At 36.8% G+C, this 21081-nt stretch overlaps 5 protein-coding genes across 5 annotated transcripts; 4 read left to right on the top strand and 1 right to left on the bottom strand.

Moving 5' to 3' along the window:
• Positions 1 to 678: 678 nt before the first annotated feature.
• On the top strand, positions 679 to 4480 carry C9374_012869 (uncharacterized protein; the record flags this gene model as incomplete). Its single annotated transcript, XM_044688683.1, has 2 exons — positions 679 to 3606; positions 3692 to 4480. 2 exons carry the CDS (start codon positions 679 to 681, stop codon positions 4478 to 4480), a joined length of 3717 nt encoding a protein of 1238 aa, XP_044542311.1.
• Positions 4481 to 4659: 179 nt separating this feature from the next.
• Positions 4660 to 10339, top strand: C9374_012870 (uncharacterized protein; the record flags this gene model as incomplete). The annotated part of the gene is made up of 4 exons (XM_044688684.1): positions 4660 to 5672; positions 5776 to 7028; positions 7189 to 8052; positions 8151 to 10339. The coding sequence occupies 4 exons, from the start codon at positions 4660 to 4662 to the stop codon at positions 10337 to 10339; spliced, it is 5319 nt and encodes a 1772-aa protein (XP_044542312.1).
• A 192-nt stretch (positions 10340 to 10531) lies between these two features.
• C9374_012871 (uncharacterized protein) lies at positions 10532 to 12622 on the top strand (the record flags this gene model as incomplete). Its single annotated transcript, XM_044688685.1, has 1 exon — positions 10532 to 12622. The coding sequence occupies one exon, from the start codon at positions 10532 to 10534 to the stop codon at positions 12620 to 12622; it is 2091 nt and encodes a 696-aa protein (XP_044542313.1).
• Positions 12623 to 12944: 322 nt separating this feature from the next.
• C9374_012872 (uncharacterized protein) lies at positions 12945 to 19954 on the bottom strand (the record flags this gene model as incomplete). The annotated part of the gene is made up of 4 exons (XM_044688686.1): positions 12945 to 15444; positions 15548 to 17473; positions 17521 to 19248; positions 19296 to 19954. 4 exons carry the CDS (start codon positions 19952 to 19954, stop codon positions 12945 to 12947), a joined length of 6813 nt encoding a protein of 2270 aa, XP_044542314.1.
• Positions 19955 to 20057: 103 nt separating this feature from the next.
• C9374_012873 (uncharacterized protein) lies at positions 20058 to 21081 on the top strand (the record flags this gene model as incomplete). The annotated part of the gene is made up of 1 exon (XM_044688687.1): positions 20058 to 21081. A coding segment is annotated over one exon (1024 nt), but the record flags the coding sequence as incomplete, so codon positions are not given.

The raw sequence follows: 21081 nt of genomic DNA on the forward strand, positions 1-21081 counted from the left end.
GTATTGTTTTATTGAAAATGTTGAGTGGTTGTGTGTGCTTATGGTTGGTTTTGTTGATTGTGAAATATCTTGCTTGAGAATTTTGGAAATTGAATTTATTTGGAGAATGATTAATTTGGTTAAATTTCATTGAATTGAAAATGCAAGCTGGCCAACAATACAGTGCAAGTTGTGCAAGTTGTGCCAGTTGTATGCCACAACAACAACAATGGGTCCACGCTCATGCACCTTCTTTTGCCATCAGGGAGGTATGACCATCCTTTATTCTCTAGAATGTTCCATTCACCAATTTTGCAATAATCCAAGACCTTTTAAAAGGATAAATATTTATTTTTGTTTTCCGTTCCAAATTAATAGAAGAGGAATGATTGTAATACATTGTATCAAGTCCATGGACATTCAGTGTTTGGGTAGTGTATACAAAGATCTAGTGACCAAGTCCTCGCCATTCTTTTTTTATCATCTATAAAACTTAGCGATTTGCAAAACGGAAATGTATTGAGAATGAAAGGAGAGGAATTCCTCTTTCATTTCTGAGATGAAATTCACACAGTTTCAAAATCCTTCCATTCTCGATTTTTAATATCAAGACAAGAAACTCGCGCGTTCTTTCAATCATGATTCACACAATTCGAACGTGCCAGCGCTGAGTTTAATAGTCCGTTTCTGAAACAAAAAATGTCAAGGCATCATGACACCATGCTGTTAGTTGCAACGAACACTCCAATCACTCATAACACCAACACCAACAACAACAACACCATCATCAGCAACAGCACACGGATTAATGATCACGATGTGCACACGAATCAAGATCTTGCCAGTGGAAACTTTCCACGAACGCCTACAACATTACCTTCTTCTGCTCCGACAACAAGAACACCAACTCTAAAATTAAAATCCTCCTCCAATACCTCCTCGACAACAACCACCGGCAACACGTACACGAACAAACACAACAACGACAACGACCTGCTCAGCGAACTCAATTTCACTGACATTCACACGCTCTCAAATAATACGCCTTTTGGAACATTGACAGGCATGTTCACAACAAGTGGCAACAACACCTCCATACATCCTTCCCAAGGATCCTCTAGACCTATTCCATCACGACAACCATCATTTCTGCCGTCAATAGCAACAACCATGCTTGAAACATTGAAAAAATTCAACAAGTCTTTTCCACAATCTTGCTCCCTCGCTTTCATAATTGGATTAATCATGATTATTTCCACTTTAATTTTGTTGATACTCATGATAGGTGCCATTTCAATAAGTCTCTTTTCCCTCCTAAATCAATCGATGTTGATTCATTCTCGACATGGAGGTGAATTTCATTCACAGCGTTTTTCTTCTTCATTAATTTCATGGATTTGGAATTCCTACATATTATGGCTTAATGCAAGGCCATTCAACTCACGTCAAAGTGGCTTTCCTTCAATATTCAATTCTCTCAACATGTTACAAGCAAATAATGATCACTATACGGACAATAGTACCTTTTATACGCTGGATGAGAAATTTACACATTGTCGAGTATTTCCTCAAACTGGGCAAGGACGAGCGATTCTGCAGTGGAAATTTTTGGACGAGCAATCGTTTTCAAATTACACACCTCTCAGTAATAACAAAGAAGCGTCAAAGGGACCAATTATTCGAATGAGACTTGTCATTGGAGAAACTCCATCTAATATTTATACCTATCCTAAACTTTTTGCATTTGCCAAGAGTGTGACAAGTTTGGAATTGAAAAAATTGTTAAAAAACGAAATGGATGAGCTGGGAGATCAATATCAATACTTTTTCAATCAAGAATTGGATAGCACGTCGAGTATTAAGATGATTCATTTTCTTAACCAATCGCGCATCACGTTACATACTTCTTACATGGATGGACTGCCAACGTTCTATCTTTCCCGAAATAACGTGACACAACAACCGTATTTGCAAAATGTGACAGGTTCAACCATTACCGAAATAATTATTCCCAATGATGTAGCCAATAATAACACCAATTATCCTGATGCAATTTGTAATGACGGAGATGACGTGGCCTTGTTACCACTTTTCAAAAAAACTAGAATTGTTTCTGCCAACAACAACACAAAAAAGGCACAGAGTTATTGCAGCTATTATCATGCATTGCTTCAAACTGGAGGGTGTTACATTACCTATGAGAAGAGATTGAATAGTATTTTGACAAGGTCGAACACTTCTACTTACTTAGATCCACAAAGTAATGATGAGAATGACGCTTCTTCATTGAAATTTGTGGTGTTTTTTGTTTCTCATCACTCGGCAAACTTTCTTAAAAACATAACCTCACCATCAGAGCAAGCCAAGTTTTTTGCATCACTCATTACCAGTCAAAATCCAGAAGTGTTTTATTTGGCACATGAAGTGGATTTTTCCAAAGATTATTATGACATGAATTGTGATTATTATGTCAGTCTCTACAGTATATCCCCAATGGAATTTTATAATTATTGGAGAGCGATTCGACACGTGTGTTTATTCTTGTACTCGATGATGGTTGCTGGATTTTTACTCTTTTACAAGAACAAACAACCTATTAAGAGCAGAATACTCATTTCAGGACTCAGCGTTGTTGCTTGTTTAATATTTAGCATTGTTGGATGTGTCTCTGATTTCAACTTTTTTAATTATGATGGAATTGAATATTCTTTTTACATTACATTGGCAGTTCTGTATTTGATATCCATGTGTCGATATTTATTTGTGAGAAATTTGTATCGAGTTGTGAAAGTTGTAGACGGTTTGGAAGATGTGAAATTCAATGACGAGAAAAAAGTACGTCATTTTAAGAAACGCTTGGAACAGCTATATGCTCTGTCAAAATTGGCATCTGTACGATTTTTTGGAGCTGTTGTGGTCATACTTGTCATGTTATTTAATATCCCCACTCCAGTATTTGTGTGGATTCTAAATGACACGAGTATTGTTCCTGATGATGTCAAGAATTTTTTCTTATCAGCCATTGTCTACTTGAAAATGATTTCCCTTGTTATTGGATTTATACTACCTGGCTTTTGCACGATATTCATTGATTTGACCATCAATAGAAAGTGGATTTTTAATCCTGTGTTTGAATTTTTCAAGAGCAAGATGAAAATTGACAAGACTTCAAATCACAATTCCTCTGCGCAAACTCAATATATGAAGCAAGTTCAAGCAAGTACGACAACCTTCATCAGTCCAACCAGTGGAATAATACGATATTTCAGTAGCTACGATGACCCATTGGCCTACAGGTTGGAATTTATTACAAGTACCATTATTGCCTTAATACTTGGTTTTTCAACATTTGGAGTGGGATTGATTCAAATTCCAAACTGGAGAGTCATACCTAAAATTACACTATTATCTGTACACGGCACTTTATACCTATTGTTTGAAATGAGTTACGTATTATTGACCTGTGGATTTATTGTGATGGTTCAGTTGGTTTCAGAACGAAAGAAAGCCAACACAAAAAAGTTGTTTTTTTCGTCCAACCTTTCTAGAACAAGAGATGCCTCTACGAAATTGTTGATGGATACCATTGCAGATGTTACTGGAGACGGTAGAAACTTGATTTATAGAGTAAGTATTTGAATTTTTCGTTACGAGTATGGAAATTTTTCACACATTGATGGACGTCCATTACCTCTTGAATGGCCATTTCTAGTTTTGCTGTTCTGAGTTTTCCCTTGAGAATTTATTGTTCTATGAAAAAGTGACACGTGTTATAGAACAAGTGAAAGAAAAAAAGTATGAACAGGATGCAAATGTAATGAACAAGGCGATTAGTGACATGTATAATTCGTTTATTGCCTCATCTGGATGTTTAGAAATTTCTATTCAAAGCGAATTGAAATCCAAAGTCACTCATTTCATTCACTCGATTGATTATGTCACTACAGATGATGCTTCATCCATCTCTTCCGCCAACAAGAGATATTTAATTTTCAAAGATGGAGTTACATACATGCAGTCCAATCACAAAATTGCACTAGCCTTGTGTGAAATTTTAGAATCACTCCGAGAAACAGCCCTCCTGAATTTACACGACACCTTCAGTCGCTTAATTACCACAAAAGCATTTAAGGTTTATTTCGACAAGAGAGAAACTGAAAAGAGTGTCATGAAACGAGCTGGAATTATCACCACTCAAGATTCGAATCTTTTCATTTCGCTCAGAAAAGAATCAATTGAACTTGCAGATATTCAACAAGATGTAACACAACCACCAACCATGACTTCTCATACCACCCTGACCTCACCAGGTATCAGTCATCCACAAGAGACACTTGTGACATCTGTTCTCAAGCAAGAGGAAAATCCAGATGAAATTTTATTGACCGATGAGAATGTAGTTTATACGGAGGACGAGAAACATTCACGACAATCTGAGAGTAGCGAGGAGAATGAAGAATTGGAATATGATGTTCAATACAATACTCCAAATGATCAATGACAGCAATATCAAGATTGAGCGTGGTATTTAATTTCTAAATCTCTATGTGGCTTGCTGACGGCTCAAATACTTCCACAACGATTGAAAAACAAATCCAAGTAAATTGCTTGTAAATTTGTTTTGGAAAGTAGAAGTGAGACAAACGACATGTTACGCACACTGAGGTACCAATCAAAAAAATGCACAAAGTGCTCGTGCGGTTTGAAAGGGGTATACAAACCGAGAAGATTGTCACACAAGTCTCTGCTGAAATCTCGTACCAGATTCTTGTGAAGAAATTATTAGAAAACTTTGAAAAGCTCGATGTAGCATCTGAAACAAAATTTCAAATTCATTTCTTCAACGAGACACTCAATGATATTGAACTCATCACCTCCGATGATGGCATCAAATCATTTGTGTCTCAGATTTCTAAACCAAACGTAAAGAGAGAAAACAAATGTCTCATATTTAAGGTCATAGATCACAAGTCGCTACAAGTTGAAGAGTTTCCTGCTGTAACCAACACTCACGCTGAGAAGGCCGGCACCGATTTAAGATTTGCTCCAACGACATTTGAAGTGAAGAGTACTTCCACCACAGCACCGAAACACGTGATCACTAAACAGCAGGAAGAGCCACATCAAAATGATTCGAGACTCGCACCCAATTCATTTCTGGTTGAGAACAAAGAGTGTGTTGAGAACGATTCAAGAATTGCCAACACATCATTCCATGTTCCAAATAGCAATGTTCAAGCAATGAACGAACCATCAATGTCAAATGATGATATTTCAGAAACAGCACAAGAAGAGAAGAAATTTGAACAAGTATTGAATGAAAACTATGGTTCATTGCAATTTATTGCAACAGGTGGATTTGGACAAGTTTACAAAGGAATTAACAAAAAGAATGGAAGACAAGTTGCAGTGAAAGTGATGAAAACGAGTGATTGGGAAGATGCAAACAAAGTGATCAAAGAATTTCAAAGAATGGTTCAATTAGAACATGAAAATATTGTCAAGACATTCAAATCATATTTTGCAGGAGGAATGAAATCAATTGTGATTGAAATGGAGTTAATGATTGGAAGTTTATATGAATTAATCATTTCAAAGAAAGTTGTATTGAATGAAAAGATGGTTTTGAAAATATTGAAAGAGAGTTGTCAAGCATTGGAGTGGATTCAATCTCGTCACAATATTGTTCATCGGTGAGTATTATGAATTTGAATTTCTGATTCTTTTACTGAAATATTGTTATGAATTGTTTGTACTTTTCATTTATGAAACACAATATTCACATGTGCTCATTAGAGATATTAAACCACATAATATTTTGATAAGAAGATTGGATTTACAAAAAGAAGAGATTGAAATTGGACTTTGTGATTTTGGAATGGCGAGAAGTATTGAATCTGTGAATAATACAACACTTGGAGGAACAAATCTTTATTTCTCTCCTGAAGTTATGGATGAATGGAATGGAAGATCCAATCATGAAGAAGTATTTTCATTTTCAAGTGATGTATTTGCATTGGGAGTGAGCATTTATCAATTAATGACATTTGATATGAGTACAACATGGTCCACTCTTTCAACACAATCAACTTATGAAAATATTCAGAAAACCATTCATTCAAATTTAAAATCAAACTCATTTACAGATTTTATTGTGGAATTACTCATTGAAATGTTGAAATCAAAACCAACAGATCGAATCACAACCTCTCAAATATTGAATAGAATAGCTCTCTATCAACAATACCAGTATGACCACAAATTAGATCAACACTGTTCGTCAACATCTCAACCCTCCTCAACATGGCACGTGGGACTTGTTCAAAATTTTCTTGGAGACATGTACCATAGGAATGATGAGGAATCTTCAAAGGCGTTGGAATGGTACATGAAAGCAGCTGACAATGGCAATGCACAAGCACAGTTCGCTCTTGCTGAAATGTACGAAAAAGGACAAGGCATTGAAGTGGATATTCATCAAGCTAAGAGCTGGTATGAGAAATCGGCCGTTGGTGGTCATGCACAAGCTCAATACAAAGCTGGTGTCTTTTGTGAGTTTGACGGTACACACAAGAAAGCCATGGATTGGTTTCTTAAGGCTGCCGGTCAAGGAATTGTAGATGCTCAATATCGACTCGGTGTGTTATATTGGAAATCTGATGATGAAAAGCAAGCAATTCGTTGGCTGACAGAAGCTGCATCTCAATCTCATATAGAAGCTATGGAATACATTGGAGACATTTATGATAGCAAACAAGAGTATGAAAAAGCTTTGGAATGGTATGAAAAATGTTCAGGTACACAACACGTACAATTCAAAATAGCGACAATTTTCAAATACGGATTGCAGAATGAATGCAAAGCGTTTGAGTGGTATTTGAAATCAGCCGAGAATGGTCATCCTAATGGTCAATACTCACTTGGAGATTGCTATAGAAACGGGAGCGGTGTATCTCAGGATTTCCACAAGGCCATGGAATGGTATGAGAAATCTGCTAATCAAGGATTCTATTTGGCCCAAAAAGAACTCGGTAACATTTATGAAAATGGTGATTGTGGACAAACAAGAAATCTCTCCAAAGCTTTCTATTGGTATTCCAAAAACGAGCTTTCTCAAATTATGAGGGTTTACTTAAATTAGGACACTTCTATCGAACTGGACAAGGAGTTGACAAGAATGTACCAAAAGCCATCGAATGTTATGAAAAGCTTCCCAGCAATTCTGTTCTGAAGCAGATTTTGAGCTTGGTATTTTATATGAAAGAGGACAGGATGGTATTGGACAAGACATTACCAAAGCATTGGATTACTTTAACAAAGCAGCAAAAAGTGAAAACTCCAAATCACAATTACATCTCGGACAACTTTATGAACATGGTCACCTCGTTCAACAAGATATTTCTCAAGCGCTGTATTGGTACGAAAAAGCAGCTAATAATGACAACAAACATGCTCAATTTCTGTTAGGTCGCATGTATGAAGCAGGTGTCCATGTAAACCGAGATTTGGAGCAAGCTTTGAATTGGTATGACAGAGCATCCACAAACTTCAACGTGGTTGCAAATCTCCACAAATACTTGTTGCAACGAAATCTACAGCAGTATTCTACCTTGACAAGTACACATGAAGACTTTGATTTCAGTGACGAGATGATCAATAAGTATATGGATATTTCTGAAATGGCAACGAGTGATGTAGCATCAGAGGTCGTTCCACATTGCTCGTATTCGACCTACTTCAATTCTTTGAAATGGAACGAAGAATTAGCCCAAAAGGGAAATCACTTTGCACAACATAATCTCGGTTATTTGTACTGGAAAGGAATTGGAGTTGAGAAACACATTCAAAAAGCATTAGAATATTTTGAAACAGCAGCCAATAATGGAAATGGTGATGCTCAATTACTCATTGGACTTTTATTGAAAAATGGAGAAGATGAAATGAATTTACTTCAAAGCATTTCACGAGGTGTTGAATTTCTTGAAAAATCAGCCAACCAAAACAATCTTATTGCGCAAGTGGAACTGGGAAAGTATCATGAACAGCAGCAGAATATGCAAAAGCAATGGAATGGTATGAAAAAGCAGCTTCTGAAGGATTTCAACCAGCAATGAGTGCTCTTGGCCACATGTTCGAGCATGGATTAGGTGTGGAACAAAACTACAACACAGCCTACGACTGGTATTCCAAAGCGGATGATCCTCGAGCGTTTGTTCTCTCGTTCGAACATGGTCTAGTTCTAAACAAAACCGAAAATGAATGTTTTGAAGAGGACGATCCTCTATTGGATGAGAACGATGAACTGCTGCTGACCATCGACAAGGATGGAACCTTTACTCAAAACTATGATGAACAAGAAGAGGAGTATAACCCACCAACATATGGACCATTGGATGAAAATAATGATCATACACCCTCAGTATTCAGCACATACGTTCCACCACCGATGGACCCCGCACAATTAGAGCTTGAAAAGGAAATTGAAAAGTACGAAAGGGACGCAAAAAGAGGAGATGTACATGCCCAAGTGGCATTGGCAAAACTATATGAACAACAAGATCCAATAGTACATGATCGTGATACCGTTTTTTGGTATTCAAAAGCTGCCCAGACTGGACATGTTGAATCACAGCTCGCTCTTGCAAGATATTTCAAAAGCAGATACAATTTAAATGAAGCAGTGATATGGTTCAAGAAAGCAGCATCCAATGGAAGTATTGAAGCTAATTATGAATGTGGTTTACTCTATCAACATCATCTCTCAGACTCCACCAAAGCGATCGAATGTTTGGAAAAGGCCGCAGCACAATCTCATGTGGAATCGATGAAAACTCTTGGATCTATCTATGAATCAACATCATTTTCTAACCCAACCGATGGTGAAAAAGCGATTGAATGGTACTTGAAATGTGTCGAATCAGGAGGTTACGATGATCTGTATTTTAACATGGCTTTCATTTACGAAAATTCTTTACGAAATCCCAAAACAGCTTTTGAGTGGTATCTCAAGTCAGCGGAATCTGGTGACGAACGTAGCCAATTTAAAGTTGCAGTTTTCTATAGATTTGGCTTGAGTGTGACAACAATAGATGTCTCCAAAGCAATGGAATGGTATGAAAAATCAGCCAAAAACGGTTATGCTGCTGCTCAACAAGAATTAGGCACAATTTATGAAATTGGTGACTGTGGACAAATGAAAGACTATTCAAAATCATTCTATTGGTACTCTCAATGTGATCCCAAGTGTAACATTGGAATGGTCTTTTTTAAACTTGGTGAATATTATCGGACTGGAAAAGGAGTTGAAGTGAATTATGAAAAAGCTTTTGAAAATTATGAAAAGGCTATTAACCTATTTGTCACAGATGCATTATATCCACTCGGCCTCCTCTATGAAAGAGGGCTTGGTGTTCAACAAGATTGTACCAAAGCTTTAGAATGCTTTGAAAAGGTGGCCAACGAAGGTTTTAATGCCTTGAGTTTGATACATTTAGGAGACGTCTATTTATATGGAAAGATAGTTGAGAAAGATATTTCAAAAGCTATTCACTATTATGAACGAGTAGCAACGTCTTTCATGGCCTTTCAAAAACAGCATTATGGAAATTTCATGCTAGGACTAATTTATGAAACAGGAATTGATGTTGAGAGAAACTTATCAAAAGCATTGGAATATTATGAAAAGGCCATGCTTGCTCAAAATCTTGTTGCCAGATTTCATTGGTATCTACTTCAACGAAATGCACAAAATTATGTGAAAACAGCTCAATGGGATTCACATGATTTTTCTGTACTAAATTGGCTTAGCACTGACTTTTATGACATTTGGGAAGAGAATACAGAACATACTTATGCTACCTATTCTCCAGCCTTGGAATGGTATGAACAATTAGCGAACACAGGTGATCATATCGCACAAAATAATCTTGCCTATATTTATTGGAAAGGTATTGGAGTAGAGAAAAATATTCTGAAAGCCTTTGAGTATTTTGAAAAAGCAGCCAATAATGGAAATGGCGATGCTCAATTACAAATGGCATTAGTATTTTTACATGATGACCGACAAGGTAGCTGTGCTAAAGGAATTGAAATGCTTGAAAAAAAAGCCAGTCTTGGAAATATGGGAGCACAATTTGAACTCGGTACCTACTACGAAACAAATCAAGAATATTCTCAAGCGCTGACATGGTATGAACAGTCAGCGTCTCAAGGTTTCAAGCCAGCAATGCTTGGATTAGGCAATTTGTATGAGAAAGGATTGGGTGTTGAACAAAACGCAAAGGAAGCACTTTTGAGTTGTTATATTTTGGCACCTTACACCTTACACTTAGTGTCAGTGTCGTTTGCATTTGACACTTGAGTGCCAAATGAACGAAGTGTGATTTGTATTTGACACTTGAGTGTAAGGTGCTATTTGTATTTGACACTTGAGTGTAAGGTGCGAAATGGATGTTGATTGAAATGGAGGTTCTAGTATGTGAAACTAACCGTTAAACTTTGTTCTCAATAAAACCAACACTTCGTTCCTTAGTATCAAACAATTGATTAAAAAATGGTCAGATTCAACCCTTGGCAACTTCTTTCAGACAAATCGATTCACCATGAACATCTTTCTAAAGTTATTCAATATCCGTTGCCCAATATTCTCTACTCATATGAGGGGTCTTCTATTTCTGATAATTCTTTGAAAACGGGAATTCAATACAGCATCAAGTTTGGAAGCTACACATCCAAAATCATCAATCAACAAAAGCATAACCTTGCTCATGGATTATGTCGAGGCTGTTATCAATGTCCTGAACATGGTTGTAATCAAACTGCTGCAAAGAGTGCTCATCGCGCCATTTGTTCGGTACATCAAAAGGAAATGGTATTGTTTGAATGTGTTGTTCAGTTCAAATATTTCAAGAACGAAATTTCTGGCAAGCAGTTTCTGTTTTGCATTGGTGAACATCTTCATCACAACCCTCCACCTTCAAAAGTAAGCACTGAGGAGAAAGAATTGTTAGAACATGCATTCCATCAAAATCCTACATTGACCGCAAAACAAGTGACAAGAGGAGTTGGAGTTCCATTTATTCCTGGTGCCCAAAACAGAGCTCTGATTAACGGGACAAGAATTCAGAGGATAAGAAGAAAAGCCATGTCTACAAAATTTGGTTCCACTTCCAACTTTGCATCAATTCTTGCTTCGGTTGAGGAGAATTTACTTCCCTCATTAACGAAAAACTTGGCAGATGAGTGTCTTTTTGGTATGTCGTTGTCAGATGGATTTGGTAGTTGGGTCCAACAAGTTCAATTTTGTCCTAAAATAGGTTTCCTAATGTTTCCTATCAGTCGACATTTGATGGAACATGTAGACATGCTAGTCATTGATATGAAACATCAAGCGAAATCAGGGCCGTTTCTTAATCACCTTGGCATAAGTACATTTTTTGAACATGCGAAAGGAGGAATGTGCTTCCAATTATGCCGCTTTTTAATTGAGAGAGAGGATTATAAAACCTGTTTCCGAATGTTCTTGGATGCGTTGGAGTCCGGTGGTTTGGATTTGAAAGAATTGTTTGTAGGCAATGATCGAAGAATCAAGTCCATCCTTGTCGATTTTTCTCAGTCTCAGCTTAAGGGATTACGGGAGGCTTTTATGGAGAAATTTGGAAGTGCTGGTAAAGAAGTTGTTGAACAATTGGCATCTGGTTGTTTTATTCACTTCAAGAGAAGTGTGAAACGGATGGTAAAGGTTATCCCAGTTGAAGAAGCTGTACGGACGAGAGTGGAAGGTTTGGCCAGTGATATTGAGAAGTTTAGGTCTGAGAAAGCAATAACAACCATTCTTGATGCAATTGAACTTTATTGTCCAGGTGTGAAGTCGTGGTGTGATTGGTGGCGGCAGTCGCATATTGTTAAATTGTTACTTGCAACAAGTGCTGTGGAGAATAATCTACCAAGAAACACCAACGTCCAAGAAGTGTTAAATGCTACAGGAGTACCCACTTATGATGGTAATGCAATCGTAGAAATTGAAATGATGCTCCGAGAGGATGTTACAGGCGTCATTAAATTATTGGGCCTGAATGAAAATGTGCCACTTTCATATGCTGACAACACCAAGCAAGGAAGGAAGAAGAGAAACGAGAAGAGAAAAAGAGCCGACCCTTTCGATTCCAGGCCTGCTGACACAGTGTCAAGAGGCTTGATTCCAACAAACACCGCTCCTATTGACGCTCTTGAAAACTTTTTAGAAGGATTGAAAACAGACCAACGCACAGCATTGGAAGAGTTCGCCGGTCAGGAAGCTGATGATGTAATTGAAGACGAAGATTTTCAAGAAGTGGGAGATGGTGAAATTGTTGAAGTGACGTCGGAAGAAGAAGAAAAAGTCGAAGAACCAAAGGCAAAGAAGAAAAAAGGAGCAACAACTCGAACAACATCCCGTAAGAGCAAAATTATTACAGATTCAGAATCTGAGTACTCATCATCATCTTCAAATGACGTGTTGGACGAAGTGGATGATGGTTGTACAGCGAGAACTGATCAAATTGTGACCCGAAGCTCTCAAGCAATTTCTTTTGAGCCAGGTCGCTCCTTTGCATTTCACATTGAGCAAGCCACGAAGTTCGGTCGCAAATCTGCTAATTTTTAATAAATAATTAAAAAAAATAAATCGGACAAGTGCTGATGATATTTGGCACTCAAGTGTCAGGTGCTGTTTGCATTTGGCACTCCAGTGTTAAGTGCTATTTGTATCTCCTTTTTGGGACTACGTGCCATTGCAAACGGCACTAAAGTGTAAGGTGTAAGGTGCTAAAAGGTATGTCCTCAGCACTTTTATGGTATTCGAAGGCCAATCAGTTCGAATTTTATTAGCAATACCTGTTTTTACCCGTCCTTATGTGCGGAAAAGAAAATAAATTGATACTTGAGGTGACGATGATGTATTGAAGTAATATTATTAGAATAACTGGTTATTGTTGAGCAGCTTTCAAAGTTGCTAGCATGGAAATGGCATTCTTGCATCCTTTTTTTGCTGACCTTTCGCAATACTCTGCCGCTTTTTCTCTATCGTTGTTCTTGTAAAGACATGCAAGTAGAAACAATGCATATTCATTTCCTTGGTTGGCGGATTTTTCAAAATATTCGGCTGCTTTGTCGTAATCAACCTCAACTCCCAAACCAATGTTATAGAAACAGCCAATTTGTAATTGAGCATCACCATTTCCATTGTTGGCAGACTTGTCAAAATATTCCAACGCTTTTTGCATATTATTTTCAATTTTCCAATAAATATAACCGAGATTATTTTGTGCAAAACCATCTCCGTTTTGAGATAATTGTTCATACCATTCCATTGATTTTGAATACGTAAAGTATGTCTTTTCTGTGGATTGGTCTTTTAAGCAATGAAAAATATCGCTTTCGCTAGGACTGAGATTATTAAGATCGCCATATCCACCATAATTGTTTTCAATATTCTCTGCGTTTTTGTATTGTTGATTGTAAGAATAGAGGAGATGTAAATGAAACCGAGCTACTCTATTCCCGCCCTTCATGGCTTTCTCGTACCAAGCGGTAGCTATGTCTAAATCTCTAGTAACAAATATTCCTGTTTCATAAATTAGGCCTAACATAAATTGTGCGTGATGGTTACTTGGTGGAGTACCAAAGTTTACCGTTTGGTCATTGGCTGCCATATGCAACCAATTTAGGGCCTTTGAAATATTTTTTGTAACAATCTTTCCTTCAAGGTAAATTTTCCCTAAATGATACTGTGCAACATTACTTCCAGCTTTAGCTGCTCTTTCAAAATAATTCAAAGCTTTGTTAACGTCTTGTTGAACTTCTTCCCCCAGTTGATAGATCAATCCAAGTCGAAGTAATCCTTCGAATGTTGAAGAAGCCTTTTCATAGAATTCAATTGCTTTGGCTATGTTTTTGTTCACACTACCTTTACCACATCTATATATTTCTCCAATTCTATAGCATGCCAATTTACCATATTGATCATTATTGGAGCTACATTTCATATACCAATCCAATGCCTTTGACTCGTCGCTAAGTTGTCCACAGCTACCATTTTCATATATTGACCCTAATTCGAGTTGGAATAATGAACTACCTTCATTGGCTACCCTCTCGTACCACTTTATGGCTTTGCCATATTCATGTGCATTTTTGAAATAGATTGCAATATTGGTTTTTGCTTCCATGTGCCCATTTTCTGCTGCCATTTCTAAATATTCTAATCCTTTTGAAGGTTGGCGTAGATATAGATAAAGTGCTCCAACATGGTATTGCGAATTTACACATCCATTATCTGCACTTTTCTTGTACCACATGAGTGCTTTGTCAAAATCAAGTATATTATAATAGGCACGTCCAAGATAATCCATGGCCTCTAGATGCGATTGTTCTGCAGCTTTTTCCAACCATGGAATTGCACCTTTCCAGTCTGCGTTAAATATATACATCATACCAAGTTGGTAATTTGCTTCGGCATACCCTTGTTGAGCTGACAAGAGAAACAATTCACGAGCCTTAACGTGGTCTTGTACACCATCCCATCCTAAGTAATATCTCTTTCCAAGAGCACATTGAGCTTTGGCATGACCAGCCGTTGCTGCTTTGTCGTACCATTTAAATATTTTTTCACGTGCGTTACCTTCTACATGTACTTCATTGTTTTCTATCATTTGGGCCAAATCATACTGAGCTTCAAGAAATCCATTATTGGCTGCTCTTTCTAACCATGTATGAGCAGCAGCTTTATCTTGTTTCATACCGTTCCCTGTACGATGCATTGTGCCAAGCATCCATTGAGAGAACGCATTTTCTCTTGACGTTGCTTCTTTTGGTGTTGACGAAGGTGTTGTTTCTTGTTGTTTTGTCGACGAACTGATTTCATCTTTGCGATTCGAAAGAGATTTTTTCGGATCGAGTACTGATGTTTGTTGATTATTATTCGGAAGGGGTTTACGGCTAGAAACAGCACAAGTGTCTTCTATTTGTTCTGTTTGATATTGTTGATAGAGAGCTATTCTATTCAATATTTGAGAGGTTGTGATTCGATCTGTTGGTTTTGATTTCAACATTTCAATGAGTAATTCCACAATAAAATCTGTAAATGAGTTTGATTTTAAATTTGAATGAATGGTTTTCTGAATATTTTCATAAGTTGATTGTGTTGAAAGAGTGGACCATGTAGTACTCATATCAAATGTCATTAATTGATAAATGCTCACTCCCAATGCAAATACATCACTTGAAAATGAAAATACTTCTTCATGATTGGATCCTCCATTCCATTCATCCATAACTTCAGGAGAGAAATAAAGATTTGTTCCTCCAAGTGTTGTATTATTCACAGATTCAATACTTCTCGCCATTCCAAAATCACAAAGTCCAATTTCAATCTCTTCTTTTTGTAAATCCAATCTTCTTATCAAAATATTATGTGGTTTAATATCTCTAATGAGCACATGTGAATATTGTGTTTCATAAATGAAAAGTACAGACACATCATAACAATATTTCAGTAAAAGAATCAGAAATTCAAATTCATAATACTCACCGATGAACAATATTGTGACGAGATTGAATCCACTCCAATGCTTGACAACTCTCTTTCAATATTTTCAAAACCATCTTTTCATTCAATACAACTTTCTTTGAAATGATTAATTCATATAAACTTCCAATCATCAATTCCATTTCAATCACAATTGATTTCATTCCTCCTGCAAAATATGATTTGAATGTCTTGACAATATTCTCATGTTCTAATTGAGCCATTCTTTGAAATTCTTTGATCACTTTGTTCGCATCTTCCCAATCACTCGTTTTCATCACTTTCACTGCAACTTGTCTTCCATTCTTTTTGTTAATTCCTTTATAAACTTGTCCAAATCCACCTGTTGCAATAAATTGCAATGAACCATAGTTTTCATTCAATACTTGTTCAAATTTCTTCTCTTCTTGTGCTGTTTCTGAAATATCATTATTTGACATTGATGCTTCGTTCATTGCTTGAAAATTGCTATTTGGAACATGGAATGATGTGTTGGCAATTCTTGAATCATTTTCAACACACTCTTTGTTCTCAACCAGAAATGAATTGGGTGCGAGTCTCGAATCATTTTGATGTGGCTCTTCTTGCTCTTTAGTGATCACATGCTTTACCTCATTATCAATTAGGCCTTGCTTACTATTTTCATATGGATGAATTGTTGCGGGTAGAATGTCAACACGGAGAGATTTATACTTGTCTTCAACAGAATTGTCGAAATACTGCTCGAAGAAAAATTTCACACCCTCAGTTGACGTGATGGACACCTCTTCTTCCAAAGTTTGATCATAGTATTGGACTTTACAGCTTGATGGACTTAACGTGAGCATGTAATTACTAAATTTTTGGAATAACTCATTCAATAACGTTTCATAGGTTATATCGGAAGATATGAACAGTGTTTTCGTTTCTCCGTTGCATGAAACGCACACAGCCATCAACGCCAATTCATTGGTTGTATGAGAATTGTTTAACAAACTAATTTTCAGCGATGCATTTTCGTTTCCTTGCAAACAGTGAGCTAAAAACAATTGCACTCCTTCATCAGATAAGATAGACACATCTTCCTGAACTGTTGTATCAAAATATTGGAGTCTGAAACTGGAATGGTGCAACTTCACTATATCGAATGCAATGAAGGTTTTGTCCACAAGTTGCACGTATGATATTTCCGAAGATACGTTCACCAATTTTTGTTCTTTGTTTAGCAAAACGTACACTTCAATTAACTGTTGCATTGTAGTGTTCTTCAATACTTGGACCTGGAGGAATTTGACTCCTTTCTCTGAAAATTGCTCCAAAAACAATCGTACTCCTTCATCCGATAAAATTGAAACATCTTCTTCAACGGTGTGATCATGATACTGAATTCTAAAATCCGAGAATTTCAAATTGGTAATGTTAAACGCTATGAAAAATTGGTTAGCGAGATCGTGGAATGATGTATCCGAAGAAATTTCAATTGATCTTTCATCTCCATCACAATAAATGCGAACAACAACAGGAATCTCATGTTGTTTGGAGTGATGAAAGATTTTTTTCATTGTGCCATCTTGGGTGTTTGGACCTAGTCGTTCCAAAAGCTGAAATGGGCTAATGCGTTGTGAAGGATCCAATTTTAACATGGAGGTAATGAGTTCGATGGTACTTCTACAGAATCGAGTTGAGCTATTCTTGACCATGAAATCTGTGAGATCCATTTCTTGAGATAGGTCCGACCATACAGCGTTGGGGAGAAGGGTTAAAGCAAGACTAGCACCTAACGAAAACATGTCAGCTTCAAGTGATGATGGAGATGTTTTGGTAATTTCAGGGGCTTGATATCGGTGGTTGACTTCTGCCTGTCTTAATCCAATATCTGTCAAAACAACCTGGATACTTGAAGCATTTACGTCACAACGTCTTATTAAAATATTTTGAGGTTTCAAATTTCTGTTTCATGTAAATATTATCATCAGTAAATATTAGGAAGCACTTACCCATGAGAGAGATTATAGGTCTTCTTTAGAAATATCAAAGCTTCGCAACATTGAGCAATAGTTTGTCTGATCATGGTGTCTGTTAAGGCAACTTGTTTTTCAATAAATTCCGAATGCAAACTTCCTGGTAATAACTCCATTTCAATGCACACGGAAGATGTAACCCCTGGAGCAAATATCTTTTCAACGTGTATGATATTTGGATGTGATATTTTTGAAATAGATGCCATGTTCAGTAAGTTATCCATGTCTTGAGCGCAATCTATTTTGAAAAGCTTTAAGAGGCTTTCATGTTTGGTAGTTTTGTTCACAGCACGATACACGTTCCTATAATGTGGATGGAAATTGCAAATACATTCATAACTCTCTTTCATAAAGTTTAGAATCACGTCATCATCGTTTTCGTTTTGGACAATAGCTGATGTTTTGGTTGGAGCCGTGCCCTTGGTGCCTGTACTAACATTCTCCTCATTTTGCTGAAGATTAATTGAGATGGTTGATACGGGTTCCATGACATCTTGTTCCTTGTTGCTAGTCGTTGTTTCCTGGATTGCTGATGTGCTTTCCATAAAATCGTTCATTATTTCCAGACCAACATGCAAATCTTCTAAAGAGATTCTTTCATTAGTGTTAGGTTTCAGCATGGATAATATTACCTTTGCAAAGTGTTCTCCACAATAGAGCCTTTCTATTAAATCTGTATGTTCTTCATGCCAATATGCTCCTGTTGGAAAATTTTGGCCAAGTAATTGGTACATGATATGCCCTAATGACATGACCATTTTACGCTGGTGTTTCAAGAACGGTTTTGTTATCAATGTGTATGGCTGCAAGGCAACCTTAATTGAGCTTTTTGTTGCTTCATCCCAATACAGTACCACTACTTGATGTGGTGAGATGTTTTCATACAAGATATTGTGAAATTTGAGCATGAAAGTGAGTGCAGAAACTATTTGATGTAGAATAGAAATGGCCAACCTCTCAGGTACTTGAATTTTCTTTCGTATTAATGTTGAAAAGAGATCTTGTTGATACATTGAAGTCACAGTGACCAGTACTTGACCGTCCATCCAAACAAACGTATCTTTGATTGAAATAATATTTTCATGGTTAATGGAGAGAAGAGTGGTTTGAAGCTCGTAGTGACAAAATGGATCCAATAGCTTGGAAAAACAAAGCACCACTTCGTCATTAGACTCTATATCGATGGCTGAGCACTTGAATTCATAATATCTCAATAATGTTGTAACCTTGTATCGTTCATTCAACATTAGATGTTCTGCGAGAAGATGTTTGTTGTATGCACCAATGGTTTCACTTTGGTGTTGTAAAAACTTCAATTCTTTTTCCAATTTGGCGATAGAGATTCTTTGTTCAGGTCTCAATCGTACCATTGTCGAAACGAGCTCAATAAATTGCTTTGAGAAATTTAATCCGTGCATTTTCTTGCTCAAAAATTCATACATGTCCACCTCTTCTGTACATAAAGTTGGTATTGATGTGCTTGTGTTAAACGTCATGAGTTGATACAGCACTACGCCGAGCGAAAAAACGATGGAGCTCGAGTCTTTCGGTTCAGTAGAATTTTTTGTATCTAATAACTCAGGAGGCATGAATAAACTGTTTCGGTGACAACGGTGTAACATGGAGTAAATTGAAAGCGCGATATGTATACTTTCATTAGCAAGGTTCAATTCCTTGATCATAATATCATTGGTATGAAGTATTCTGAAATGCAAATAGTACATTATGTGAATCATTTTCATCAAACCTACCTATTCCGTGCAATAGTTTTCTTCTCCTCCAGGTATTTCACTGCTTCACAAATCTGCATTGCAACCTGAATTATCATTCGCTCGGTTAGAGAAACTTTTTTTTCAATCAATACCTCAGTTGCATTCCCTTGCATTAATTCCATTTCCATGCATACTACGTTCATGTTATCAACAGCGTATGCGTCATGAACTTGAACAACATGTGGCGCTTTCTTCGACAGAGAAACAAAAACCGTTGCTTCTTTTAGAGCTTCTCCAACAGAGTTATCATTGCCTAAATATACTAATCTCAATGCAATATCCTTTCCGTATTTCTTAGAGTCACAAACTTTAAACACATAAGAGCTCTCCTTTTCATTGTCTATTTTCTCCAAAACTTGGGAATAATGAACGTAGCCAAATTGATTGAATGCATCGTGAAAAGTTATATTTTTTCGAACGGTTGGTGTTTGCTGTGGATGGGATGTTGGTTCTTGAGCAATTTCTACAATATCATTGTTGGTACTTGCATCGGAGTGGTCTTTGTTAGAGGTATGTGCGCAATGAGTGGATGCATTGGTTATTTGAATTTGATGATTGATGTTTATGTGATCATCTTGATGACCGTCTTCCGACGACGACAAACAGCGTGTGATTTTATGAAACCAACTAAACTGCATTTTTTTTTTGAAAATCTCATCTGTCAACCAGGAAACCAGCTCTGTATTAAACCCACCAGTGGTGTCAATTTAAAAAATATTTAAATTGAACCAAATTAAAAAAATGTTGAACACTGATAGGATTGTGGGTTTTAATCCAGATGACCTCAAAAATAGGCTGGTTGATTTTTTTAAAGAAAAGCATACTCTCACAGTCCTAGAGATTGTTGTTGCGTTTGATGGGTATAGCTATAAACATCAAATCGAACCAATTCTCCGCGAGATTGCGGATTTCGACCACACCACACAAACATGGACACTAAAGAGTAGTCCGTCATCAACTAGTTCGTCATCATCGAATACTCTCAAACATTCGCTCGTTTCTGACCAACCAGAAGGTTCAAACATCAAGAAACTACGAAACAATCCAGAGAGCGATGATGAAGAAGAGCTGGATGATTTTTATGACGAAGAAAACAATGATGACTATGAGAACGGTGTTGATGAAGAGCAAGAAGAAACTGATGAAAACGACAACAGTGATGATGAAAATGATGATGAGGTGCCACCCGATGAAGTAGAAGAAATTGATGAAGACAGCAACATTGCAATGATGAATTATGTTATTTCAAATCCTTCCTATCAATCGTCCAAGCATCATCAACCCTTTTATGATACAAATGATGATAATGATGGACAATTGAAGACATGGTTTTGTGACATTCAAATTATAACCAAGCAGTACTACTCATCCCAACAAAATCTTCTCAGTCGCAATTCAGTATCACAACAACACATTTTCATGAAACGCATTATTTGTCCGCTTCCCAAAATTATTCCCTTGAGAACTGATTTTTCTCACAAAAGTACAATAGTTGCTGCACGCTCCCATATAGATAGTCTCGCCATTGATGTCCATAACCAGCTAGTGTTTATGTCAGATTTTATAACTTCCCGATTAATCATTTTTGATTTACAGAAAAAAGAAATCAAAGCTTCTGTGGGCCCCCCAACGAGAAAATTCAACTGCATACTTAAGATTTGTGAAAATGACAATTCAATTTATGACCTCGGGAATGAAAAGTTAACTAAACACAAATACAACGTTACCAAAATAATAGCAGGATGTAATGAAAATATATTACAAC

Source organism: Naegleria lovaniensis (genome assembly GCF_003324165.1).
Source record: "Naegleria lovaniensis strain ATCC 30569 chromosome Unknown tig060, whole genome shotgun sequence".
Taxonomy (NCBI): Eukaryota; Heterolobosea; class Eutetramitea; order Acrasida; family Naegleriidae; genus Naegleria; species Naegleria lovaniensis.